The 22,537-nt window shown below is 33.8% G+C and overlaps 1 protein-coding gene across 1 annotated transcript in view; it reads right to left on the bottom strand.

The window, feature by feature from the left end:
* Nucleotides 1-21,923, bottom strand: part of LOC111054625 (reticulophagy regulator 2-like) — a 37,136-nt gene extending 15,213 nt beyond the window's left edge. The window contains exons 1-2 of the mRNA XM_039440958.1: nucleotides 21,458-21,923; nucleotides 3,263-3,436 (exon numbers count right to left, since the gene is read on the bottom strand). Coding sequence (XP_039296892.1) covers nucleotides 3,263-3,436; nucleotides 21,458-21,657 — 374 coding nt within the window. The 5' untranslated portion in view covers nucleotides 21,658-21,923. The remainder of the gene's footprint in view (nucleotides 1-3,262; nucleotides 3,437-21,457) is intronic.
* Nucleotides 21,924-22,537: the final 614 nt, after the last annotated feature.

Below are 22,537 nucleotides of genomic sequence, written 5' to 3'. Positions count from 1 at the left end.
TGATTGGGCACTGCTACTTCAATCAGAGCTATTCCTGGGAATATTATATTACTAGCCGTCAGGCTCGCTTCGCTCGCCATATCCGTTAAGCCAGACGTTTAGTCTGGACCCCCGACTGGATCGTCCTAACATATGATGAAAATGCTCAGATGAAAAATGCAGGCGAGCGAAGCGAGCCTGCTAATCTCATTCTTGGACGATCCAGTCAGGGTCCAGGGGGCGGAGCCTCCTGGCTAGACGGATATGGCGAGCGAAGCGAGCCTCACGGCTAGTGGATTAATAAAGAAGTATCAAAATTTACTTCAAACTGTCAGCATTGATTGAATGGGCAGCATTGATGTTATTATATGATGGATGATGACAGTTGAAAATGAATTCTAATAGTCTCATACTAACTGTATTCTAATTCTCTCAATGCTACTTATTCTAAATTATGATACATGAATTTAAATTAAAAGTTCAAAGCACGATTAGCAAATTGTCATTGAAATAATTGATCTCATTGTTCTAGTGAACAGTTCATGATAATCTCTTTCAAGATTTCAATGACAACAGTTGAGAATGCAGAATACATTACCATTATATTATAATCAAGTATGATGAAATTCATGGAAAGACTAGTAGTATTGGATTAATAAACGGCATGAGGTTTTCAATAAAAGTAGTATTTATAAAATATAATTATAGTATAAATTGAAATGAAAATGAAAATCTCAGTACCCTTTCTTGAATTATTTTATCACTTATTTTATTATTGAGATTTTTATTTTTATTTCTATTTATATTACAAGTAGCCCTATACAGAAAAGAGAGAATTATAACACCCTTTTTGCAAGTTAAAAAATAGATTAAAATACAAATATTGTATTTATAAATTTATATGAAAATGTATTATAAATATAGATAATAATATTTGTATTTTTAATCTATTATTAATTAAAAAAATGGTACTATAATATTATTTTTTATAACTAAACATGAGTAAGCCTTGTATAATTCATACATTTTAAAAGAAGTGTATTTAGAAGTGAATATACAGCAACATCCTAGCTTTCTAGAATATTTAAGTGAGATTTAAGTTATAGAGAAAGACAGTGGGAATGATAGGACGTCATTGTTGCTACGTTTATTTTCCCACCGCCTTCTCTAGTAGGAAAATTTAGTTCCAATATTCAGTTTTCGCTGCCTTCTATAGTAGATAGCTGTGATTCAAGTCATCCCCGTATATCTGATCTGATATTAATTGTTGGTTCTCGTTAAAAAAGATAAATTATATCTCAAATATATCATATTTATTAATGAAATTCATCTTTTGTAATTTAATTTTAATAATTATTGTAATAAAATATTATGGTATTAAGAGAAAAAGTCTTTCCATTAATACAAAACTGAAACACTACAAGGCAGTTCTAAGATCGCAAGCAATGTATTGCAGTGAAACACTTTTGAATATTGACGGAAATGGAATTAAAGGAACTATAAGAAAAGTTGAAAGACGGATTCTTAGAACCTGCATAAACAAGAAACATGTAGTTGACAACCAGTTCAGACTCCTTTCAAGAGAACAGATTTATAGAGAAATAGAACCAATAACTGATACAATGCGCAAAAAGAGAATTTCTTTCTTTGGACATATTCTTAGAACCCCAGCGAATCGATTGTTCAGAAGACTTATTGAAAATTTATGAGTGCAAAAAGAGACAGAGCCACAATTCCTTGGCTTGTGGAAATAAAAAAATACATATCGGAACTAAATTTAACTATTGACGATGTCAAAAATCGACAAAAATCTATAGGGAAACCATCACTGACAGAAAGAGGATCTTATCTATAAAAACAATTAGGAAAAGGCAACAAGTCTGTTCAGATGAATTGAGAAAAGAAAGATCTGACAGAATGAAAAGGTACTGCGAAGAAAGGAAGAGAATTGAAGCGAATAAACGAAGAAAGAGGACTAACCAGAGACTACAGTGATCCTATGTGGTCATAAAATTGAGATAAATAAAATATGATGGTAGTTCATTATACTTATTCATAGTAGACAACAAACGATTTGGCAACGGTGCAAAGTTGAAAAGGTTATCGTCTTTGTCTAATGACAGACAAAGATAGCAAACCAATGTTGATCAGATGCTGACTATAAAACCTGAATCTCACTATTTATTATGCATATAATTTATTACCGGTACCGTATATAAGAAAAGTCTCATAAGAAACTTGATTTTAACTGATTTGTTCACCAAACTGAAGGTTATCCACTGATAAACCTTCAATTCCATCGAAATTTATAACTGTACTATAACTCTAAACAGTAAATACTGTACGATATACGATTCAAATTTTTGAACTGTTCTGCTACTCGTCGCCAGCATACAGGGTGTTCTGAAAAAAGGTGCCCATAAGCCAGGGGGTGATTGCTCACATCAAAAGAAGAAAAAAAGTTTTAATTAACTTAGGTAGGTCCGAAAATGCTTAGTTGCCAAGTTATACAGAGTGAAAGATTTCGTCTGAATTTCAGTTGCCCTGCTCTACGGGTATTTGTTGGCTGTTAATTAAGATGTTAAATTCAGCATTATTTATGTAAAATTAACTGAGAAATTGAATATAACCGTTTCCAGACCGTTAAATACAGTAATTTTTAAGATAAATGTGACGAAATACGCAAAACTTGGGCCCGAAAAACAAGTTCCTTTAAGGCTTGAAGCAGATTTACTAAGTTAAATGTACAATGAACACAAAATATTTTCTTACAGAACTTGTAGAAAATTTAATTTTGAAGAGAAATATGTAGAATTGTAGAGAGCTTAACAGATTTTGTGTATTTTTCATGCGTTTTGTATGTAATTGAGGATTATTTATTCAAGAATGTGGATTATTTATTGCGTTTGTTTATTATAGACTTATTATTATTTCTAATAATATCAACATATTGACATTAAAAAGTATTAAAAATATTAACTCAACCTCCCCCATTAAAACATAATTCAACATAATCTTTTAGGTTATTTACACAAATTGAAATCTAACCAATCTGAGATCCTCACCCTGCCATGGTTGACGACGGCATTTACGCACAAACAAAAACCCAGCTTTAGCTAAATCCCGAGCTCAGAAACCGGCCCCCCCATTATGAAAAGTGATTCGAATCCTGAAAAATATTCTAATCTAAAAAAGGAACTTTTAGTTTTGAATAATAATTAGAAACTAAAAAAGAAACATTTAGTTTTCAAAAATAATTTCAAATTTGAAAAAATAGACTCACCCATGATCTCCGCTACCGTTCATACTTCTTCTTCTTCTATTTTCTTCATCTTCGTTGCACCTCTTCACTCTGATTTCTGGCCAAATCTTATTGGTCCACATTCCATGCAGACAGATTAGCAGTGAAATGGTCGAGACGATCGCCGGAGCTTTGTAATCCAAAATTACTGATAACCTGAAAAACAGAAGAAAATTGATTATCATACTATAATTATTGGCAAAATCCTATACGATTAAACGAGCAATTTCTGTTTATATGTTTATATATTTGTATGTGACCGGATCTCGAAAACGGCTCTAACGATTCTCACGAAATTTGGAACAAAGTAGGTTTATGATATGAAAATTCGATTGCACTAGGTCTCAACCCTGGGATAACTCGCTGAAGGACATTAAAAGGATAAATACATCCTTGGAAAAACAGATGGAAATTTTGTCGTCTGTCGATACCGTAATGGAAGAGAGTGAACGAGTGCATGTGTGGGATCATCCAGCTGATCTCACGAGAAGAAAAACTCAGCAAAACTTATTTTCATTTATTTCTCTCTTTTTTTTAGAAAACATGTTTACTTCAGAAAGTCCAAAATAGTAACTAGATGCTGTTAGTGTAGAATAGTACATGGTATATTAACAAATATTGTAGCAAAAATAGTATATCATTCTAAATCGAATTCATAGTACAGTATATCTATTTGTAATTGAAGATGTGTTTGTTTTTTGAAGTGTGAATAAATTTTTGTTTCGATGAGTGATAGTAGCTTAACCTAGATTTTGATTTGGACTGTAGTATAAATTTGAAAAGGGACAGTTTTGGGCATAAGCCTGTTGTGCCTCCTCATATAACTGAAAAAATAATTGTACGACTGAAAAAATGAATAAATAAATAAAAACTATAAATTCAATCTTTCGTTACACATTTTCTATGCTTTTACACTCCAGAGCAAAGCTCGGTCCCCCGATATTATTGATTATCGTACGACAATAATTGGCATACCACTACTACTAGTCATCGACTCTACGGCCCTTGAAGACCCTTGACCTCCTCCACAATCGTTTTCCATGAATCTGTGTCCTGTGCTCGATGTCTCCACCTTGTCACGCCCAAGGATTGAAGGTCTGCCTCCATGTCGTCCAACCATCTCTTGCGTTTTCTTTGTCCCCCTGGTTGCTGATACAGAGCCATACGTGCTGTACGGGATTCCGGCATCCGTTCCACAACCAACGGATTCTATAGTGAGGTCCACGTTATAATGGCAGTGGAGAAAGATGGGAGAAAAACGTTGCCGATCCTCTATCTTGGCAATGCCTTCCATAGACGGTAGCTGTTTACCGGTTTATTGATGTAATATTAACTGTTCATTCTCGATTAAAATAATCAATTATATTTTACTAGTAGTTCTGTGAACAGTAGACCTTACGCAGTATTCTCATCCACAAGTACCAGATGTCAACTGTTTTAAATGTTAACAAACTCAGTTCACGTTTGAATTTGTATTCCATATGATATAATTCATTCAGTTCCGTGATGATCTTTCTATCTGATGGAAATTAATTTTTTAGAATCAAAAATATTATAATTTCTCCAGCATTATTTAGTTCATTTGTTTATTTCTATTCACCTATTAAATTAGTTTTTACGAATGTGAGAATATTGATACTGATGGGCACGCATAATAATATCATGACTGCAAAACAAAATATTGAAACCAAAGACCTTAAAGCTGCGATTAGACCAAATTTATTAAAAAATGTTAATAACTCAATCCTTTTAGATTATATTAGATTGAACATAACTTATCATACACATGATGAACACATGTGTTTGTCAACTTCCATTCATTGTAATAGAATCTATAAGGATTAAGTTATAACCATTTTGTTAATAACTTTGGTGTAAACCCAGCTTAAAGATGCATACCTCTTCAATTTCTTTGATTGAAACTATAGACCTTACAAATACAGTAATAGACTGGCTTCTCCACACATCTGTGTAATCACTTGTCAGCTGATTTATGATGAATAATTCTATAGTCTGATTTTTACTCTAATATTTGGCGTATGAAGGAGGCTCCTTTTTCCTTTTATATTATCCTTGAAATGCAAAAACCTTGAGTATACGTCGACGCGCAATTTAAAAAGGAACATACCTGTCAAATTTCATGAAAATCTATTACCGCGTTTCGCCGTAAATGCGCAACATATAAATATTCAAACATATAAACATTAAGAGAAATTCCAAACCGTCGACTTGAATCTTAGACCTCACTTCGTTCGGTCAATTAAGCAAGAAATTATATTTTCAATAATTTCATAATGAATTTTTATAATTGTGATGAAATATTTTGTTAATTAATTATTAGTTCTACATTGTTAAAAAGACGATTTAGCAACAGTGTAAATCGAGAAAGAGATAGCGCTATCTGCTTTGTTGAATGATATACAAGGATAGCAATACCATTGCTAAACAAACACTGCCATTATAACAAGTTTACTTATGGTAAACAAACAATATCAAAAAGGGTACTGAGATGAAATATGTTTTTAATTCATCATCATCATCATGAATCAATTTATTCAAATCAACACAATACAATATAGATAAAAGAAATCAAAACACAAGAAAATCACAATCAAAAATAAATGTCTAATAAAATACAAAAACAGACTTCATGGTGGGGTGTGCTGAAAAGAAAGGAAGGTGGAAAAATACCTAGCCACTATGGTTTCCCATGTAATAGGCAGGTAGAGGGTATAAGAGTAATTGTTGTTATGACTCCTCCTCCAAACATGGACTTGGTCAATATTAGAGAGAGTAATTTTCAGGGAATATATTGTAAAATGTACTTTCTGGAAATAAAATGAATTTGAAAAATTTGAAAGGAATGAAGGGTGAAGAGGAGAAAAAACGAAAGGTATTGGAGAAGAAAGTAGAGAAAAGAGAAAAAAATGTACAAAATTGTAAGCGAGTCCACTTTCAACAGGATTTTAATCTATTAATTAAATATTAATTCTACATTGTTAAAAGACGATCTGGCAACAGAGCAAAGCGAGAAAGAGATAGCGCTATCCGCTTTGTTGAATGATAGAACCTGGAACCTGGATAAAAAAGAACCTGGATAAATTTAGCCTCAACTCTGATAGGCATACATACAATACAAGAGGGGCAAGTAATATAGGTGTCGAATGGTGCTCTTCCAGCGCATCATTGAGAAGTTTCAGGGCCCAATCTCTCAGATTTTATAATGCCCTTCCGTCATTGGTAAGAGACCTAGATGCCACCCAGTATAAATATAGAGTTAGAAAAGGCCTAATAAGAGGTGGACTTTACAAGGTACCTGAATTTTATAACATTTCACAATCTATGTAAATCTGGTACTATTGTGTATGATCTAGGCTGTATAAACTTAGTTTGTAATCTTGTTTAAGAAGTTAATTTCCGATGTAATTGTGTTTTAGCTGTGTAGACTTTTGTATTGTTGATTGTATACTTGTGACAATGGCCAATGTTTATTGTAAATCAAATGGTAATAAATATATTATTTATTTATTTTATGGACTAGAATAGCAATAGCATTGCTAATCAAACACTGCCATTATAACGTGGACCTCACTATAGCTCTTCTAATTTCTGTAACAATGCTCGGTTGCCCGGTTGCAGATTATAGAGTTCATAATTTTTCTGAGTCGCCACCCATCAGCCTCTAGCAACTGGCCAATAAATTTTTCTTACACTCCTTACAAAGTTACTTTTGAATTGGGAGAGACATGCGCAACAGAGAAGGCATACAGCTGTAGGGATACAACGGCAGCGATGTTGCCGTTCTGAATCGGGGAGCGTTCTCTAATTTCTAGTGAGTATTGATTGATTGATTGATACAATAAGTACATCATCAAAAATGATTGGGAGAGGAAAAATAAGATAACCTTGTGCTAAGCTATTCCTTGTACAAACAAACATTCCTCTCCAAAATTCAAGCGATCATTTTAAACTTACGAAGTTTCCTCTCTGAAAGTATTGAGTCGACTGAGTCTAATCGACAAATTGGCAACTGCGCTTCTACCTGACTCCATCCATCACTGTAATTGGCTGATCTCCCTCCATCTTTCTATCTTCTATATATATAAAAGCGAAATGGCACTCACTCACTGACTGACTCACTCACTCACTCACTCACTCGCAGAACTAAAAATCTAGCGGACCAAAAACGTTCAAATTTGGTAGGTATGTTCAGTTGGCCCTTTATAGGCGCACTAAGAAATCTTTTGGCGATATTTTAACTCTAAGGGTGGTTTTTAAGCCTTTAAAGTTCGTCTTTTAGCATGTATATTCTTCTTATTCCAATATCTTGAAATTATAATTGAAATGTCCATACCATATGATAATATAGAACTATAATCTAGAGAGAGTACCTCTTCGAAACAGTTGTTAACTGGTAAACTAAATTAAAAATTTTGTTAGGTTGACATTAAGTTGAGTTGAGTCGATATAGTAACAGGTGTTTTTCGAGATCAAATTGATATAATACGTTCAAATTCGGTACAGAGGTTCCGCTGAGGTCTACATGCAGGCGAGCGAAGCGAGCCCGCTGATCTCATTTTTGGACAATCCAGTCGGGGGTCCAGGGGGCGGAGACCCCTGGCTAGACGGATATGGCGAGCGAAGCGAGCCTGCCGGCTAGTGCCCCATATTCCTCAAAGTCAAAAGTAATTTTGTACGGAGTATAGGATCTTCCTCTCCCATCTAATCACAGCATCTTATCACAACTTGCCAACACCCATGTTTCATAACCATACATCACCACTGGTTGCAACACTGTCCTATAAATGTTAATTTTACTGCTCCAGCTCAATAGCCTTGATATCAGAATTTTCTGTAGGTTGAAGTATGCCCTATTTCCAGCTTTTAGAGCTCGGGATTTAGTTAAGTTCTGGACTTTGAACAGCTGGAGTCAGAAAATTGGCCTTCCGAAACGGGGCGTAGTTGCAGTCCACGTTTAAATTAAATTTCGAAAAACTAGAAAATTGAACACAAAATAAAATAAAGAGAAGTTTCTGCTATTTCGAATTATTTAGGAATGTTTCATTTCGTCAATGAAAAACTTTTCCCAATTATAGAAATGAGAAAATAAAGATTTATTTCACTGCGACTATCAACTGCGACTATTAACACGTTTTGGAAAGCAATTTTTCTGACTACAGAGCTGTTTAAAGTCAAGAGCTTCCCTAAATCCCGAGCTCGGAAACCGGTCCTTAAGCTCTCTTTAATTCCCATAATTGGTATACTATTAATTATTATATCATAATAATAGACGAATGAAAAGTAGATGATAATTAGGATAACAGAGGAAGAGAAGAAAACAGGAGAGCTAGGAGGAGGAGAGGAAGTATGGAGAGAGAGAGAGAGAGAGATTGATTGATTGAGTACTTTATTTATGTAGATTACAATATATACTGGCTTATACACTTATATACAATAGCTTACAATACAGCAAAATTATAGATGAATTTACATAATATGAATTAAGAAAATAATTATTGAGCTGTATATGATATGGAAAAAAGCAATTTGTAATAACTATAGATAAAATAGATAATATTGTTATGCATCTACATAAATTGGCGGAGCCTCGGACATATCAATGTCCATTCTTCGGAAACAATATTCGAAGTATCCTTCCCACTAACCCTCTACCAAAGAGAGAGAGAGAGAGAGAGAGAGAGAGAGAGAGAGAGAGAGAGAGAGAGAGAGAGAGAGAGAGAGAGAGAGAGAGAGAGAGAGAGAGAGAGAGAGAGAGAGAGAGAGAGAGAGAGTAAGAAAACGGTAGAGTGATGAGGAGGAGAGGGAGATCAAAAATTCGAATAAAGAGAAAATTGGATCAAGGTCTCACGGCATTATGTCAGTTCGATGATTATGTCAATGATTAAGTCAGTTTTTTCTTTGTGTGGAATTAGCATTGACCTTTTAAGCAAAAGAAAAAAGAGCATTTAATTTGGATTTTCGTTTAATAATAATCATTAATTCATTAGCATTTGAATAATTGCAATATCTCAAAAAATTTCCATCTGTAAAAAAGAGCTCTAAAAAGATATATACTCCACCACAGATTCGAGACTCAATTTTAAGGCGTTGCACCCTTCAGTCTGCTATAGTGATGTCCACATTATAATGAAAGTGTTTGACTATCAATTAGCCCGTGCTTCACAAGGGTCTATTTTAAAACTTGACGTAATAAAACCTTGAAGACTTCAAAATAGGCCTATAACCATCCTCGGTTAGTCAAGAGTCTATATGCAAAATTTCAAGTTAATCAGTTGAGTAGTTGAGACGTGATGATGCGTCAAACATAATTTTCATATCCCGTACATGTTCCAGTTCTTCCCTTTATTATATTACTAGCAGGTGACCCGTGCTCCACAAAAGTCTATTTTAAAACTTGACAAACTGAAAACTTGACGTAATAAAATCAATAGGCCTATAACCATCCTCGGTTAATCAAGAATCTATATGCAAAATTTCAAGTTAATCAATCCAGTAGTTAAGACGTGATGATGCGTCAAACATAATTTTCCTCCACCTACTTTTTAAAGTGCTCACTTTACTCGCTAGAACATAATACTAAAGTGTCACATTTTCGCTCTCGGGACGAAAAAACGGAAAACTCGCTGGGGCGTAAAAGTAACTCCATTTAAATAACATGGGTAGCATCTCTATTTCAAAAACTTACATTTGAAACTCAGACCAGTTATAGAATAGACACGCTGGGAAGTCTAGCCTCTAAAGCCAACATCTAATACCATATCGCCCTATCGTGACGTCATCATCGGATAGAATTCTGCAGAGTTTGTTTACATTGTTTTCCATAGCTGATTGTGTCTATTTCAGATGGAAGTAAATTATTATTTATGAAAATGGTAAACTCCCGCTGAAATAGAAAACAATGTAAACAAACGCTACAGAAGTTTTCTATCCGATGCTGACGTCACGATAGGGCGATATGGCAGTAGATGTTGGCTTCATCGACTTTCAGTATGAATATACAATGGGCCGTGTCTATTCTATAACTGGTCTGAAATTTGAAATAGGTTAGAAGGTCTAAGCTCAGATGAGGAAACATAATAGAGGTGTCTGTCATTGAGTCAACTGAATTCAATACCTCAACCAGAAATTTGATCAACTCATTAAAAAAAAATGTTTGTATATGTATTTTCTCCATCAGAAAAATTGTTGCCCTCGGCTTCGCCTCGTGCTTCAAACTTTCCCCTCAGGGAGTAAAAACAGTACTTTCCACTCTAGATGTACAAATAACTATTTCCTATCCCGTACGTGTATAAGCCAGTTCTTTACTTTATTATAGTATAGATAAAATAATGACATCATAATTATGACAGTAGAAATCTTGAATTTCGTGAAAAAATTTAACATTCGAACTTTTGACTTCTCATTCATCATTTTTTTCAAGTGCATGAAACTATCATTCATAGTACATCAACGTCATCTTTTCAAATTTAATCAACAAAATTCAACGAAACAATAATTTTAATTACATCAATGTGCATTGTTTTTTTTAGAGAGAATCACTTTAAACTGTTGATATTCGTTATAGATAACATCGATGCTTAACAATCAAGCAATATGCTCACAGTCTGAAATGAACCTCATTATGGATAAAAAATTATTAGGACGTTCGTTATTAGGAGAATAAAAATAATTAATGGATTGATAAGAAGAACCAATTCTCTGGTTTGTTTAAATAGAATATTCTTTGATAACTTTTTTATTGCTTTTTTCTATCCAGCTTCATCTATAAAATAGTAGAGGAGGGAATTGGCTCATACACGTAGGGGATAGGAAATTCACGAATGACGCATCATCACGTCTCAACTACTCAACTCATTAACTTGAAATTTTGCATATCGATTCTCGATTTCACGAGGATGGTTATGGGCCTATTTTCAATTCTTCAAGATTTCAGTAGGTCAAGTTTTCACTTTGCCATGTTTTTTATTAGACCCTTGTGCAGCGAGGGTTCAATTTCACGAGCGAAAGTTCAATTCCACGAGGTTGGTTTAGGCCTATTTTAAATTCATCAAGATTTCAGTAGGTCATGTTTTTAGTTAGACCTTTTCGGAGCACGGGTTACCTGCTTGTGTTCAATATTTATGAATTTTAGATTAAAATTTCATTTTTAGAAGAAGGAACAGAATAAGAATTGATTGCTGTATTAGGATTAATTGATAATCAATTTTAATAATTTTTATTTGAGAAGTGATTATTTTTTTAATTTTGGTGATTGCAAAGGATATTGATGTACAATATTATAATATAATCGGTATAATATTTAAATATAGTTACTTATCAGGTAAACTGTATCAATGGTTTATATATGGCTTTGTGGTGGAGAAGAAGGAAGAAGAAGAAGAAGAAGAAGAAGAAGAAGAAGAAGAAAGAAAGAAAAGAATATGAAGAAGAAGAAGGAGGAGGAGAAAAAGAAGAACGAGAAGAAAATATAGAAGAAACATAAGAAGAGAGTTGATAGAAGACGAATATATATAGAAGAAAACACAGAAAAAGTAGAGGAATATAGAAGAAAAATACTGAAGAAGTAGAGGAAGAAGAGTGTAATTCTCTTACAGAGGAGAAGGGGGAGGAGATGGAAGTGTTGGAAGAGGAGGAAGAGGAAGAAGAAGAGTGAGGAGAAAAAGAAGTAGAAAACGAAAAAGAAGAGGAAGAGGAATGTAATTCTCGTCTATGATCAGTGAGAAGAACACAGTAGGGCTTCGGCTAATGGGCTCATTGACCTTTAAAAAAAATTAGGGGAGTTTCCTATTATCTGTCATTTTTATTGAAGAGCATCTGAACAGAACTGTTTCTCTTTTTCTGATGTCTGAACAGCTGTTCCTTCACATGTATGCTAACCTTTCTCCCTCATTCTCTCTCTCTCGGTCTTCTTGTGTTGATAGGAGAGACATTATTTTATATATTGAACTGTGTATGCTGACATGCAGAAATTCTTTACATGTTGTAAATAATATTGTAAACGAATGAAAATGCAAATAAATAATTTGAATTTGAATCCTTCTTAGAGAATAGACAATTATTTGTTGAAACACCGCCGACTTATGAAGTTACATCACAATAATTGTCATTATTAAAATTGCATTCAATCTTCTTTCTGATCAATAATATTTCAGTTTGTATTTTTTCAATTCATTGAATAATTAGCTATACTTTCATTTATTGTACACGAGCAGGTGTAACCCGCGCTCCGCAAGGGTCTGTTAAAAGCACAAACAGATTGTATTTAGTTCTATAGGCTGATATTAAACGTATTAACACAACTGTAATAATTCATAATATAAAAAGTAATTGATCGGCTTAATTTATCTCCCGAGAACATTTCATCACAATTGAATAAGTTTGTTCTAATTGTAAAAGGTATAATTACTGTAATTGATCAATGGAGAAATATACAGTATGTGCATAATCATCCTCGGTAAATTAAGAATCTTTATGCAAAACTTCAAGTTAATCAGTTGAGTAGTTGAGACGTGATGAAGCGTCTAACATATATATGTCGCATCCTATAAGCAAATAATTCCTTCCTTCGAATATCGTATGGACTATAGAAGATAGATAGATTAGTGTACAAGCCACAATGCAAATGAAAACTTACATGAATATAGAACTATAATCTGAAGAACATTTCACACACATGACCTACATTTCAACAAATTAATAAAAACCATATAAAAATCTTGTAGTACCCTTTATTTTTTAAAAACTTTCAATAAATAGTTGAACTATTTTAAAGTTTTTTTTTTAAATAAAGGGTACTACAATATTTCTATATTGTTTTTAATAACTATAATCTGATCTCTCTCGTTCTCTCTCTCTCTCTAGGTTTTTAATAAAGGCAGCGATTCAATTCAATTCTCTCTCTCTCTCTCTCTCTCTCTCTCTCTCTCTCCAAAGATCCGCCAATTTATGTAGATGCATAACAATATGATTATTATCTATAGTTATTATATTACAAACTGCTTTTTCATATCATATACAGTTCAATAATTATTTTCTTAGTCTATATTATGTAAATTCATCTATAATTTTGCTGTATTGTAAGCTATTGTATATAAGTGTATAAGCCAGTATATATTGTAATCTACATAAATAAAGTACTCAATCAATCAATCAATCCATCTCAATCCCTCTCAAAGTAAGTTTAAACGTCCTCCCAACTCAATATAGCATACATTTTATAGGACAAAGAAATTTGAACTAAATTAATATAAATAATGCATGCACTTTAATGAAGAACTATAGCTTAATATGATCTCTCTCTCTTTATCCCTCTCAAAGTAAGTCTCATTCTTCTCAAACGTCCTCCCGGCTCAATATAGCATACATTTTATAGGACAAAGAAATTTGAACTAAATATAAATAAAGCATGCACTTCAATGCATTCACATGTAATTCTATTTTAAGATGCATTACTTCATGAACGATGATTGCTGTCTATTTATATATGTTTAAATTTGATTGTTAAGAACTACTAGTCAAACAAAACTATAGCTGCGGTAATGCCAATATCAAGTGTCTCAATGAAAAAGAACGGATAAGAATAAAACGAGAGAGAAAACGTAGAATAAGAAGAAGTAGAAGAAGAGGAAGAAGAAGAAGAAGAAGAAGAGAAAAGCGATAGAGTGAGAGAGATTAGAGTTCTTTATTCATGTAAATACAATATATACTCGCTTAATACACTGATTCATACTACAATAAAGTAAAGAGCTGGCTTATACACGTACAGGATAGGAAAATTATGTTTGACGCATCATCACGTCTGCCCCCTGTGGGTTGGGGCAGCTTTGAGTCGATCATCGTACTCAAGAATGTGTTAAAAACCAGAATTCACCCACAGTATCCATGCTTGTCGTAGGAGGCGACTAAAAGGGACCTCAAGGCAACTCCAAAAGTTGCCTTGCCTTCAAACCCACGGGATCTGCCCCATCAGGGCAGTTTCGGAGGGGCAAAAATAGAAACCCAACAAACCAGAGATGGGTGAAACTCCAGGCTGAAATGAGGGTCAAGAGGCTGAGTCGAGGGTGGCCGGGCGCCCTAGAGGCAGTTTGGCGTCCCCTCTCTCAGCGGAAGGACCTACAAAAATGCCAGGAGTGGAACTCACGTAGGTCATGAGTTTGTGGGTGGAGAAGCCAAGACTCACCACTGCTCAAAGAAGGGTGGCCATTTAGGCAAAACTTCTTGGGAAAGGAGAGGCTTTTGACCCTGTGAAGTTTCGGAGGGGTAAAAAGAAAAAACCCAAAAGACCAATGATGGGTGAAAAACCAGGCACAAATGTGAGTCAGGGTGGCCGGTCGCCCTAGAGACAACTTGGCCGCCCCTTCCTCAGCGGAAGGACCTACAAAGAAGGCCAGGAGTGGAACTCACGTAGGTCACGAAAACTAATCAGTCTGAAGAGACTGCCAAGCATATCACACTGTATTGCGACAAGGATTGCAACCAGGTGAGGAAAGTAATATTAGTATAGGGAAAAATTCCTGGTTTTGTAAAGTACACAAGTATTGGTTTGCCTAACTAACATACTACTTGGGAACAAAATAAGCTTCGGTTGAGGTGTGGGGTTCTTTGAAACTTTGGATCCTTGAATCCGTCCCTTCAAAAACAATAAAAAAACTAAAAATCATCACGTCTGAACTACTAGACGCTGATTAACTTGAAATTTTGCGAAAAGTTTCTTAATTTCTCGAGGATGGTTATAGGCCTGTTTTCAATTTTCCAAGATTTCATTACGTAAAGTTTTAAAATAGACCCTTACGGAGCACGGGTTTCCTGCTAGTTTACAGTAAATGACAGTATTGCTAATTATTCAAAGAATTTTACAGAAAATGAAGAATTAATCAGTGAGAATAGAGATCGAATGCAATTAGAATAACGATAATATAATATTGTGATGTAACTTCATACATCGCCGGTGTTTCAATAAATAATATTATTGTCGATACACTGAGACGGATATAAAATAATACTCTTCCCATTAGAACACGAACGAGAGAGATTGATTGATTGATTGATTTTTTGAAACGTGAATACATGAAACGAGAGAGAGTGAGAGAGTGAGAGAGAGAGAGAGAGAGAGAGAGAGAGAGAGAAAAGTTCGTCCGTGCGTGTTAGGTGATTCTAAATGCCAATAATTGAATAATTATCAGTAATCAAATATCAGTCATCAGTTGTATTCAGAGTATAATAAGTAAAAAAAAGTTGAAGGAGAGCAGAGAAGATTGAAGAGAGGAGGAAGAGAAAAGAGAAAAAGAAAAAGTAAAAGAAGATGAATGATGAAGAACGGAGAACAAAGAGAAGAGGAAGAGCGGAGAGGAGGAGGAGGAGGAGGAGGAGGAGAAGAAGAAGAAGAAGAAGAAGAAGAAGAAGAAGAAGAAGAAGAAGAAGAAGAAGAAGAAGAAGAAGAAGTAGGCACTTCCTCAGCAAATAGGAGTTACGGCGCAAAACTTGAACATCCGGCGTAATAATAAACTTATCAAGTTCATTTAAGCTAACAAAGGAAATGCTAGACGCGACAATTTGGTCTCGTTTTTGACAAAAAAATAATATAAAATGCCAAAATAATGTTTAAATGTTTATTGTTTAACAAACGAAAATTCATTATTGTTTTGAATAATATCTCAAAAAGCTCTTCTTTCGTAGCCGTTGAAAACAGAACAAAAAATTCCAGATAATGTCATGATATTTATATGTAAATTACAGTGGAACCTCAATATGATAGCCTACATGATCTACTGTGAGGTCTACGTTAAATTGGCGGTGGAGAAAGATGGGACACCAGTGTTGCCGATTCTCTGCCTTGCTACTTCCTTCTGATAGCTGATACCGGTATATTGAATTTATTAACGGTTCATTCTTGTTTGAAATAATTACATTTTATTCGTCAAGAACATTTTTCCTTAATAAATAATAAATTTTCATATTTGAGATTGAATATTTTGTCAATTGATTTTTTATTTATTTATTTACAATGCAAATAACACTAATGTAATAACATTGAAAGATAAAATAATAAGGTAGTCCTTGTGCTATTTTTCTTCCAAATTTATAGGTGACAAAGTCCAAGATAAGGTTAGAATTTCACGTGTACAATTTTTATGAAATTTTGGTCCAAAATAAACATTAAAACTATAAATTTCAATTGATTATATTTCTACATTGTAAAAAAACGAACTGGCAACGTTATAGAGCTAGAAAAGGTTAGAGTTATCTGCTTTGTCAAATATATCTTGCCATGGATAGCAACACTAATGGCTGTATTTGATTAGCATTGTTGTTGAAAACTATCATTGTCTATCACTCGACAAAGCAGACAGTGCTATACTTATCTCGCTCTGCAACGTTGCCAGATCGTTGTTCAACAATATAATATATCAACAAAGTATTCAATCTCAATTTAAAAAATGTATTTTTTGATCGTTGAAAAATATATTCTCTTTACAAATAAAATGTAATTGATTATCTTGACCAACAATGAACAGTTAATATTACATTAATAAACCTGTATCAGCTACCGTCTATAGAAGGCATTGACAAGACAGAGGATCAGCAATGTTGGTCTCCTATCTTTCTCCACTGCCATTATAACGTGGACTTCACTATAGATATTAATAGGAGTATTGTTACTATAGTGGGGTCCACGTTATAATGGCAGTGGAGAAAGATTGGAGAACAACGTTGCCGATCCTCTGTCTTGTCAATGCCTTCTATACACGGTAGCTGATACGGGTTTATTGATGTTATATTAACTGTTCATTCTCATTTGGAATAATCAATTATATTTTATGAAGCAATAAATTATATTTTTCAATAATTTCATATTGAATTTTCATAATTAAGATGAAATATTTTGTTAATAAATTATTAACTCTACATTGTTAAAAGACGATCTGGCAACAAAGAGCAAAGCGAGGAAGAGATAGCGCTATCCGCTTTGTAGAATCATAGACAAGGATAGTAATATCATTGCTAATCAAACACTGCCATTATAACGTGGACATCACTATAGGACTATCGGCTTCCCATTCCACCAATGATCACGGTTTAAAGTGAAGTTCACAATATAGAACCACTTCCTGCTTTATTATAATGATGGACCTCAGCCAGAATTTTGAGAATATATTCAGAAATGATTTTGGCTGTTCAGCCAAGTTTACTAGCTGTCTTAAAAACATCACGCACTTTATTTAAAAATATACTGGGCTATATAATACACAGCATTTTCATCACAATGTGACCAATATAGTCTGATTTATGATTATATTGTGCATATATCTCTAGTTAACTGTAACACTGTATTTATATGGCTAGTCCGTGAACAAATACAATGATTATTTATTTATCACATCAATATATTCTGATTTAATAGAATGCTATAAAACGAAACACAAAGGGTAGCTTTCTCCAAAAATTATTAACTAAAATTCTAGTTTATTAAGGGCTGAAAATTATGTGAATTGAACAACTACAAGACTTAACCTATTTCGGACTATCTGTAACCTTATCTAAATTTGGGAGAGGAATAGCACAAGATTACCTTATTTTTACTCTCCTTATCATTTTGATGATGTAGGCTACTTATTGTATGAATCAATGAAGAATAAGTTCAAACCATGAACTGACTCAATCGAAATGAATGAATGAATGAAATACAACCATAATCTATATAATAAAAGCGAAATGGGACTGATTCATTCATAATCAACAGAACTAAAAATCTACTGGACATGAGCAATTTACTTTTAATCAGCTGATTATATCTGCATTTTTACAAAAACGGTAAGATACAGATATAAAAAGCTTGGCATCAGCTGATTAAAAGTGAATTGCTCATGTTCGCGGCGCGTAAATCTGTACACACCTTAAGAGGCACACTAAGAACAAGTTTGGAAAAAATAAAAGAATACACTTAAAATATGCGTTTTCTAAATTTTGTCAGATTTTTCAAGAATTTATTCAGAGAAAATGTTAAAATTTGGTACAAAAGCTTAGCTAGGGTCTAGAAATTTTGTTTTGAGAGGACTTAAGAATTACGCCAAAGATAGGCGGTTTTAATGTGGTTTCCTAGCGGTTTTTCTGCTTTATCTCACATTTTTCAAAAACTAATTTAGAAAACGTTCAAATTTGGTACATATTTTCAGCTGTGTTCTAAAAATTGTAGCGTATCTGCCTGGCTAATGGTCCTACTAACTGAAGAAGATTAAAGATATCTTGAGAGGTTTTGAAAATAATGCCAAAGAAGATACGCCCGATATAGGGACTAGCAGCGTTTTCTCAGCGTTTTCGAGAAATTATTGAAAAAATGTACAAATTTGCTACGTTGGTTCAGCTAAGGTACGTACAATGTTGTAGAAGGAAAATTACGCCAAAGAAACGCCCAAGAACGGCGTTTTCTCAGCTTTATCAAGAGAAAATTAACAAAAATGTTCAAATTTGGGCATACTGCATGTAGGTACCCTTAACACTACCCTATCTGAAAATTATTTATTTGAGATATAGGCCCATATGAGAGCACAAGAATAATATACCATAATTGCTCTCTTAACACGTAATACAAGTAAAACAATTGGAAATACAATATTTAATACAAATATTGAAAGAAATGAAAAGTTTTTATGAAAACTTTCTGAAAAATATATATGAAAGAAAATTTTAACACAATTTTAGATAGAAAAATAAATACAGCAAATAAGAAAATGAAATAAAAGTTTCTAAGATTACTGTATAAAAAAGTCATTCTAGGAAGAGAGAGAAAAAATGGTAACAATAGTATTATTATTGAATAATAATATAAGACAATATATAAAATAGGGTACACAAAAAAATAATGTTCAGGCTTATAGTAGGTATAGTTTCAGTTAAAAATAGCCTGGATATCATATTATCATCTGACAGTGTCGGTTCGCTTGCCTCCAAGGGTTAGACCACTTTGCAAAGGGATAGCCAATGCCGAAACAGGTTAGGTTAGGTTTTCTTAAAAGGTTGGCTCATCATTTCAAAAATCATGGTAAATTGTTTTCAATAATTAATTCAAGTGTTCTGCTGAGTTATGTCTCAATTATAATTAATTAATTGAAAATTAATTACCAATACAAACTGGAGTCCCTCAAGGTTCGAATCTGGGCCCGGCATTGTTCTTACTGTACATAAACGACATGCCTGATGATATATCAACGGGAAAAGTGTGGCTGTTTGCAGATGACATCAGTCACCTAATACAGGAAGACAATATGAAAAGCCTCCATATCAGAGCTCAGGAGGGATTAAAAGATGTGAGTGATTGGTGCCATGCTAATAGTCTAATACTAAACAAAGTGAAAACTAGAGCCCTGCAGTTCTATAACCGAAATAAGCATGATTCAACACCTCTTCTCAGACTGGAGGGATCTAGTGTAAAGGTCGATGAAAATATAAAATATCTAGGAGTTACTATCAGCAACAACTTGAAGTGGCAGACTCACATTGACCTTATTTCAAAAAAACTTACTGCAGTTTGTTACATGATGAGCCGATTGCGAAGCTTACTCGACACCGAAATACTAATGAAGGTGTACTATGGCTGCTTCCAGAGCATAATGAATTATGGCATAACGTTCTGGGGGAGCAGCCATAGCGCAATACGAGTGCTTCTCCTGCAGAAAAGGATTGTTAGAATTATATGCAATGAAAACTACCTGGCACATTGCAAACCTTTGTTTATTGAGACCGGAATACTAACACTCCCAGCCCCCAGCCGTCCTTATCTTTGAATCAGCTTTGATGTTTAAAAGAAGACCGGACTATTTCCAAAGGAACCAACATATACATCAATACAACACAAGACGACATAATGACACCCATATAGCCTACTGGCAGTGAGAACTGGACTGGCGCAAAAGGGGCCCAGATACTTATGCAGCAGGATTTACAACCATCTCCCAGAATAAATAAAAAATATTGAAAGCATAGGTGCCTTCAAGGACCTACTGAAGAGACACCTACAACAAAGACCATACTATAGGCTGCAGGAATTCTATGATGACAGTATGTTCCGCAGGGCCAACTAATGACGACCACGCAACCAATGACGACCACGGCGCTGTCGCGCTACTTGTGGGATATCTACAATTATCAAGTAAGTATTATCAGTTGCAGTTTATCTATAAGTTAGTAAGATATAAGAAACTTAATAAAGCCAGTGGAAATGATAGGGACTTATTGTTGCCACATTGAATCAATAGCAATGATGTTTTCAAGTATTTACCTGTATAACTTACAGTATCGTAGGTATTTGATATGGAATACTTTTAAAAAATACTATTCCTCATTTGTTGTACGGTATGGTATTTTAGCTAAAAGTAAATTCATATGACTTTTGTTGGTGGGGAGTCCCTTGCGGGAAGGTCCCACCGCCTGAATATATATATATATATATATATATATAATATATATATATATATATATATATATATATATAATTTTAATATTATTAAGTATCAAGTTACCGTATGGACGGTAATATAACAGTTTGATGGTAACTTAACCTCAATCTCACATTCATGACATAAGATAAACAAAAACTTGCAAAAAAGATTCAATTGAGAGAAAATAACAATTATTTAATTGCACTATAGAATTTGATCAAATGCCCTACCAAGAAATTTCTTTGGTCTAAAAATTAATTTTAAATTTCTAGACTAGTGAAGATTCAAAAGTAAGTGAATAATTCATATAAGTTATTCTACTTAGACACAACTTGAAAAAGATTTCAATGAGTATGACTTGTTATTTTATTAATTAGGATTATACAGTAATAAAAAATAAATCTGCTTTTAAATTATTAATATTGTTAAAGTCTGTTAAAAATTAGCGTACCGGTGCCGTACTTTTGTAAGACTTGCATCCTGAAAGGTTAGAAACAAATTCATCTTTTAAAAGATGCATACATAATTTATAACCAAAAATAATCCAGTTAACTCATGTATCTGATACCGATGAAAAAACAGTAGACTATCTTATCAATTTTATTATAATCATCACCCTTATCTAACAATTAATTTCTGTTATCAATTTCCTTTATCAACATCTCAATATTCAACAACAACCATACGTACGTTTGGAGATTAAAACTCAATAGCTACTTACCAAAATAATAAATTTACAAGTCCAATCCAAAGAAAGCTGTAAGATGGGTTATCCCAAGTAATAACATTTTGAACATGAAAAACATACGACGATTCTCTCAAAGTTCTTGTATCATCTTCTTTGTCTTTGTTTACTTGGTTTTGATCATCAAATTTCTTCCAAAAATATGCTTTACGTAAAATATTCCTAAACACTGCCATTTCACTTTCAAATTGCACTACTAAAACTATCTAAATGTGTTGTTTTGCAAAATTGCGTAGTCTCATGAAGTATGTTGTTATTGTTAGAAATGCTTCTGTTTCCAAAATAAATCACACATTGTTGTCAATATACAGCTGGTTGTAGAGATAATAATATCAGTAGTGCCATCTCAAATGTTGTCTGGTGGATTAGAGAGTATTCTAGCACAGTTTTATTATTGTAATTCACTCCAATTTCGCGAAACACTGACGATTTTGAGGCTAACAAATATTGAGACCGATGTTATTTACTTGAACCTACTTTCAACCAAAACATCACCTGATCCTATTACCAGATCAGATTCTAGTTTTACCAACATGTGACTCACAATACAAAACAAAGGATTCAAGAGATTTCCCCCACCCAAGCTCTATTGACAACTTGTCACAGATTACAAGAAGTGTGAAATAGATAGCAGGGATGGAAAGGGTTGAGCGTCGGCCATTGGAGGGTCTATCTTTTTCACAACACTTTTCAAGTACACATCTTTTCCACAGGTGCGCTGTCGGCATTTCTCCTGCTCAAGGTCTATAAATATATTAGATTAGATTTTCAAATGTACTGCCATCAAATGGGCACAAATGGCCGCTCAATGAGGAACATGGGAGTCTTGACCTGGTTTTTATAGATCTTACTCCTGCTGAAGGTCCGTAGAAACCTTCTATAGTGAGGTCCACGTTATATTTGGTTTTCAGCGTGTGAGATCGACAGCTGATGCTGTTCAACGCCTGGTGGAATTATACTTTAGGCAATGGAGAAGAAGCACTCAACTGCCATGACCCTCTGTGACCTCACTAAGGCTTTCAAATGCGTATCGCATGAGATTTTGCTGGGGAAGAA

This window comes from Nilaparvata lugens, chromosome 14, assembly GCF_014356525.2.
Source record: "Nilaparvata lugens isolate BPH chromosome 14, ASM1435652v1, whole genome shotgun sequence".
In the NCBI taxonomy this organism is placed as follows: Eukaryota; Metazoa; Arthropoda; class Insecta; order Hemiptera; family Delphacidae; genus Nilaparvata; species Nilaparvata lugens.
Note: the sequence above shows the minus strand (reverse complement) of the source record. Positions and strands in the feature narration are given on the sequence as shown.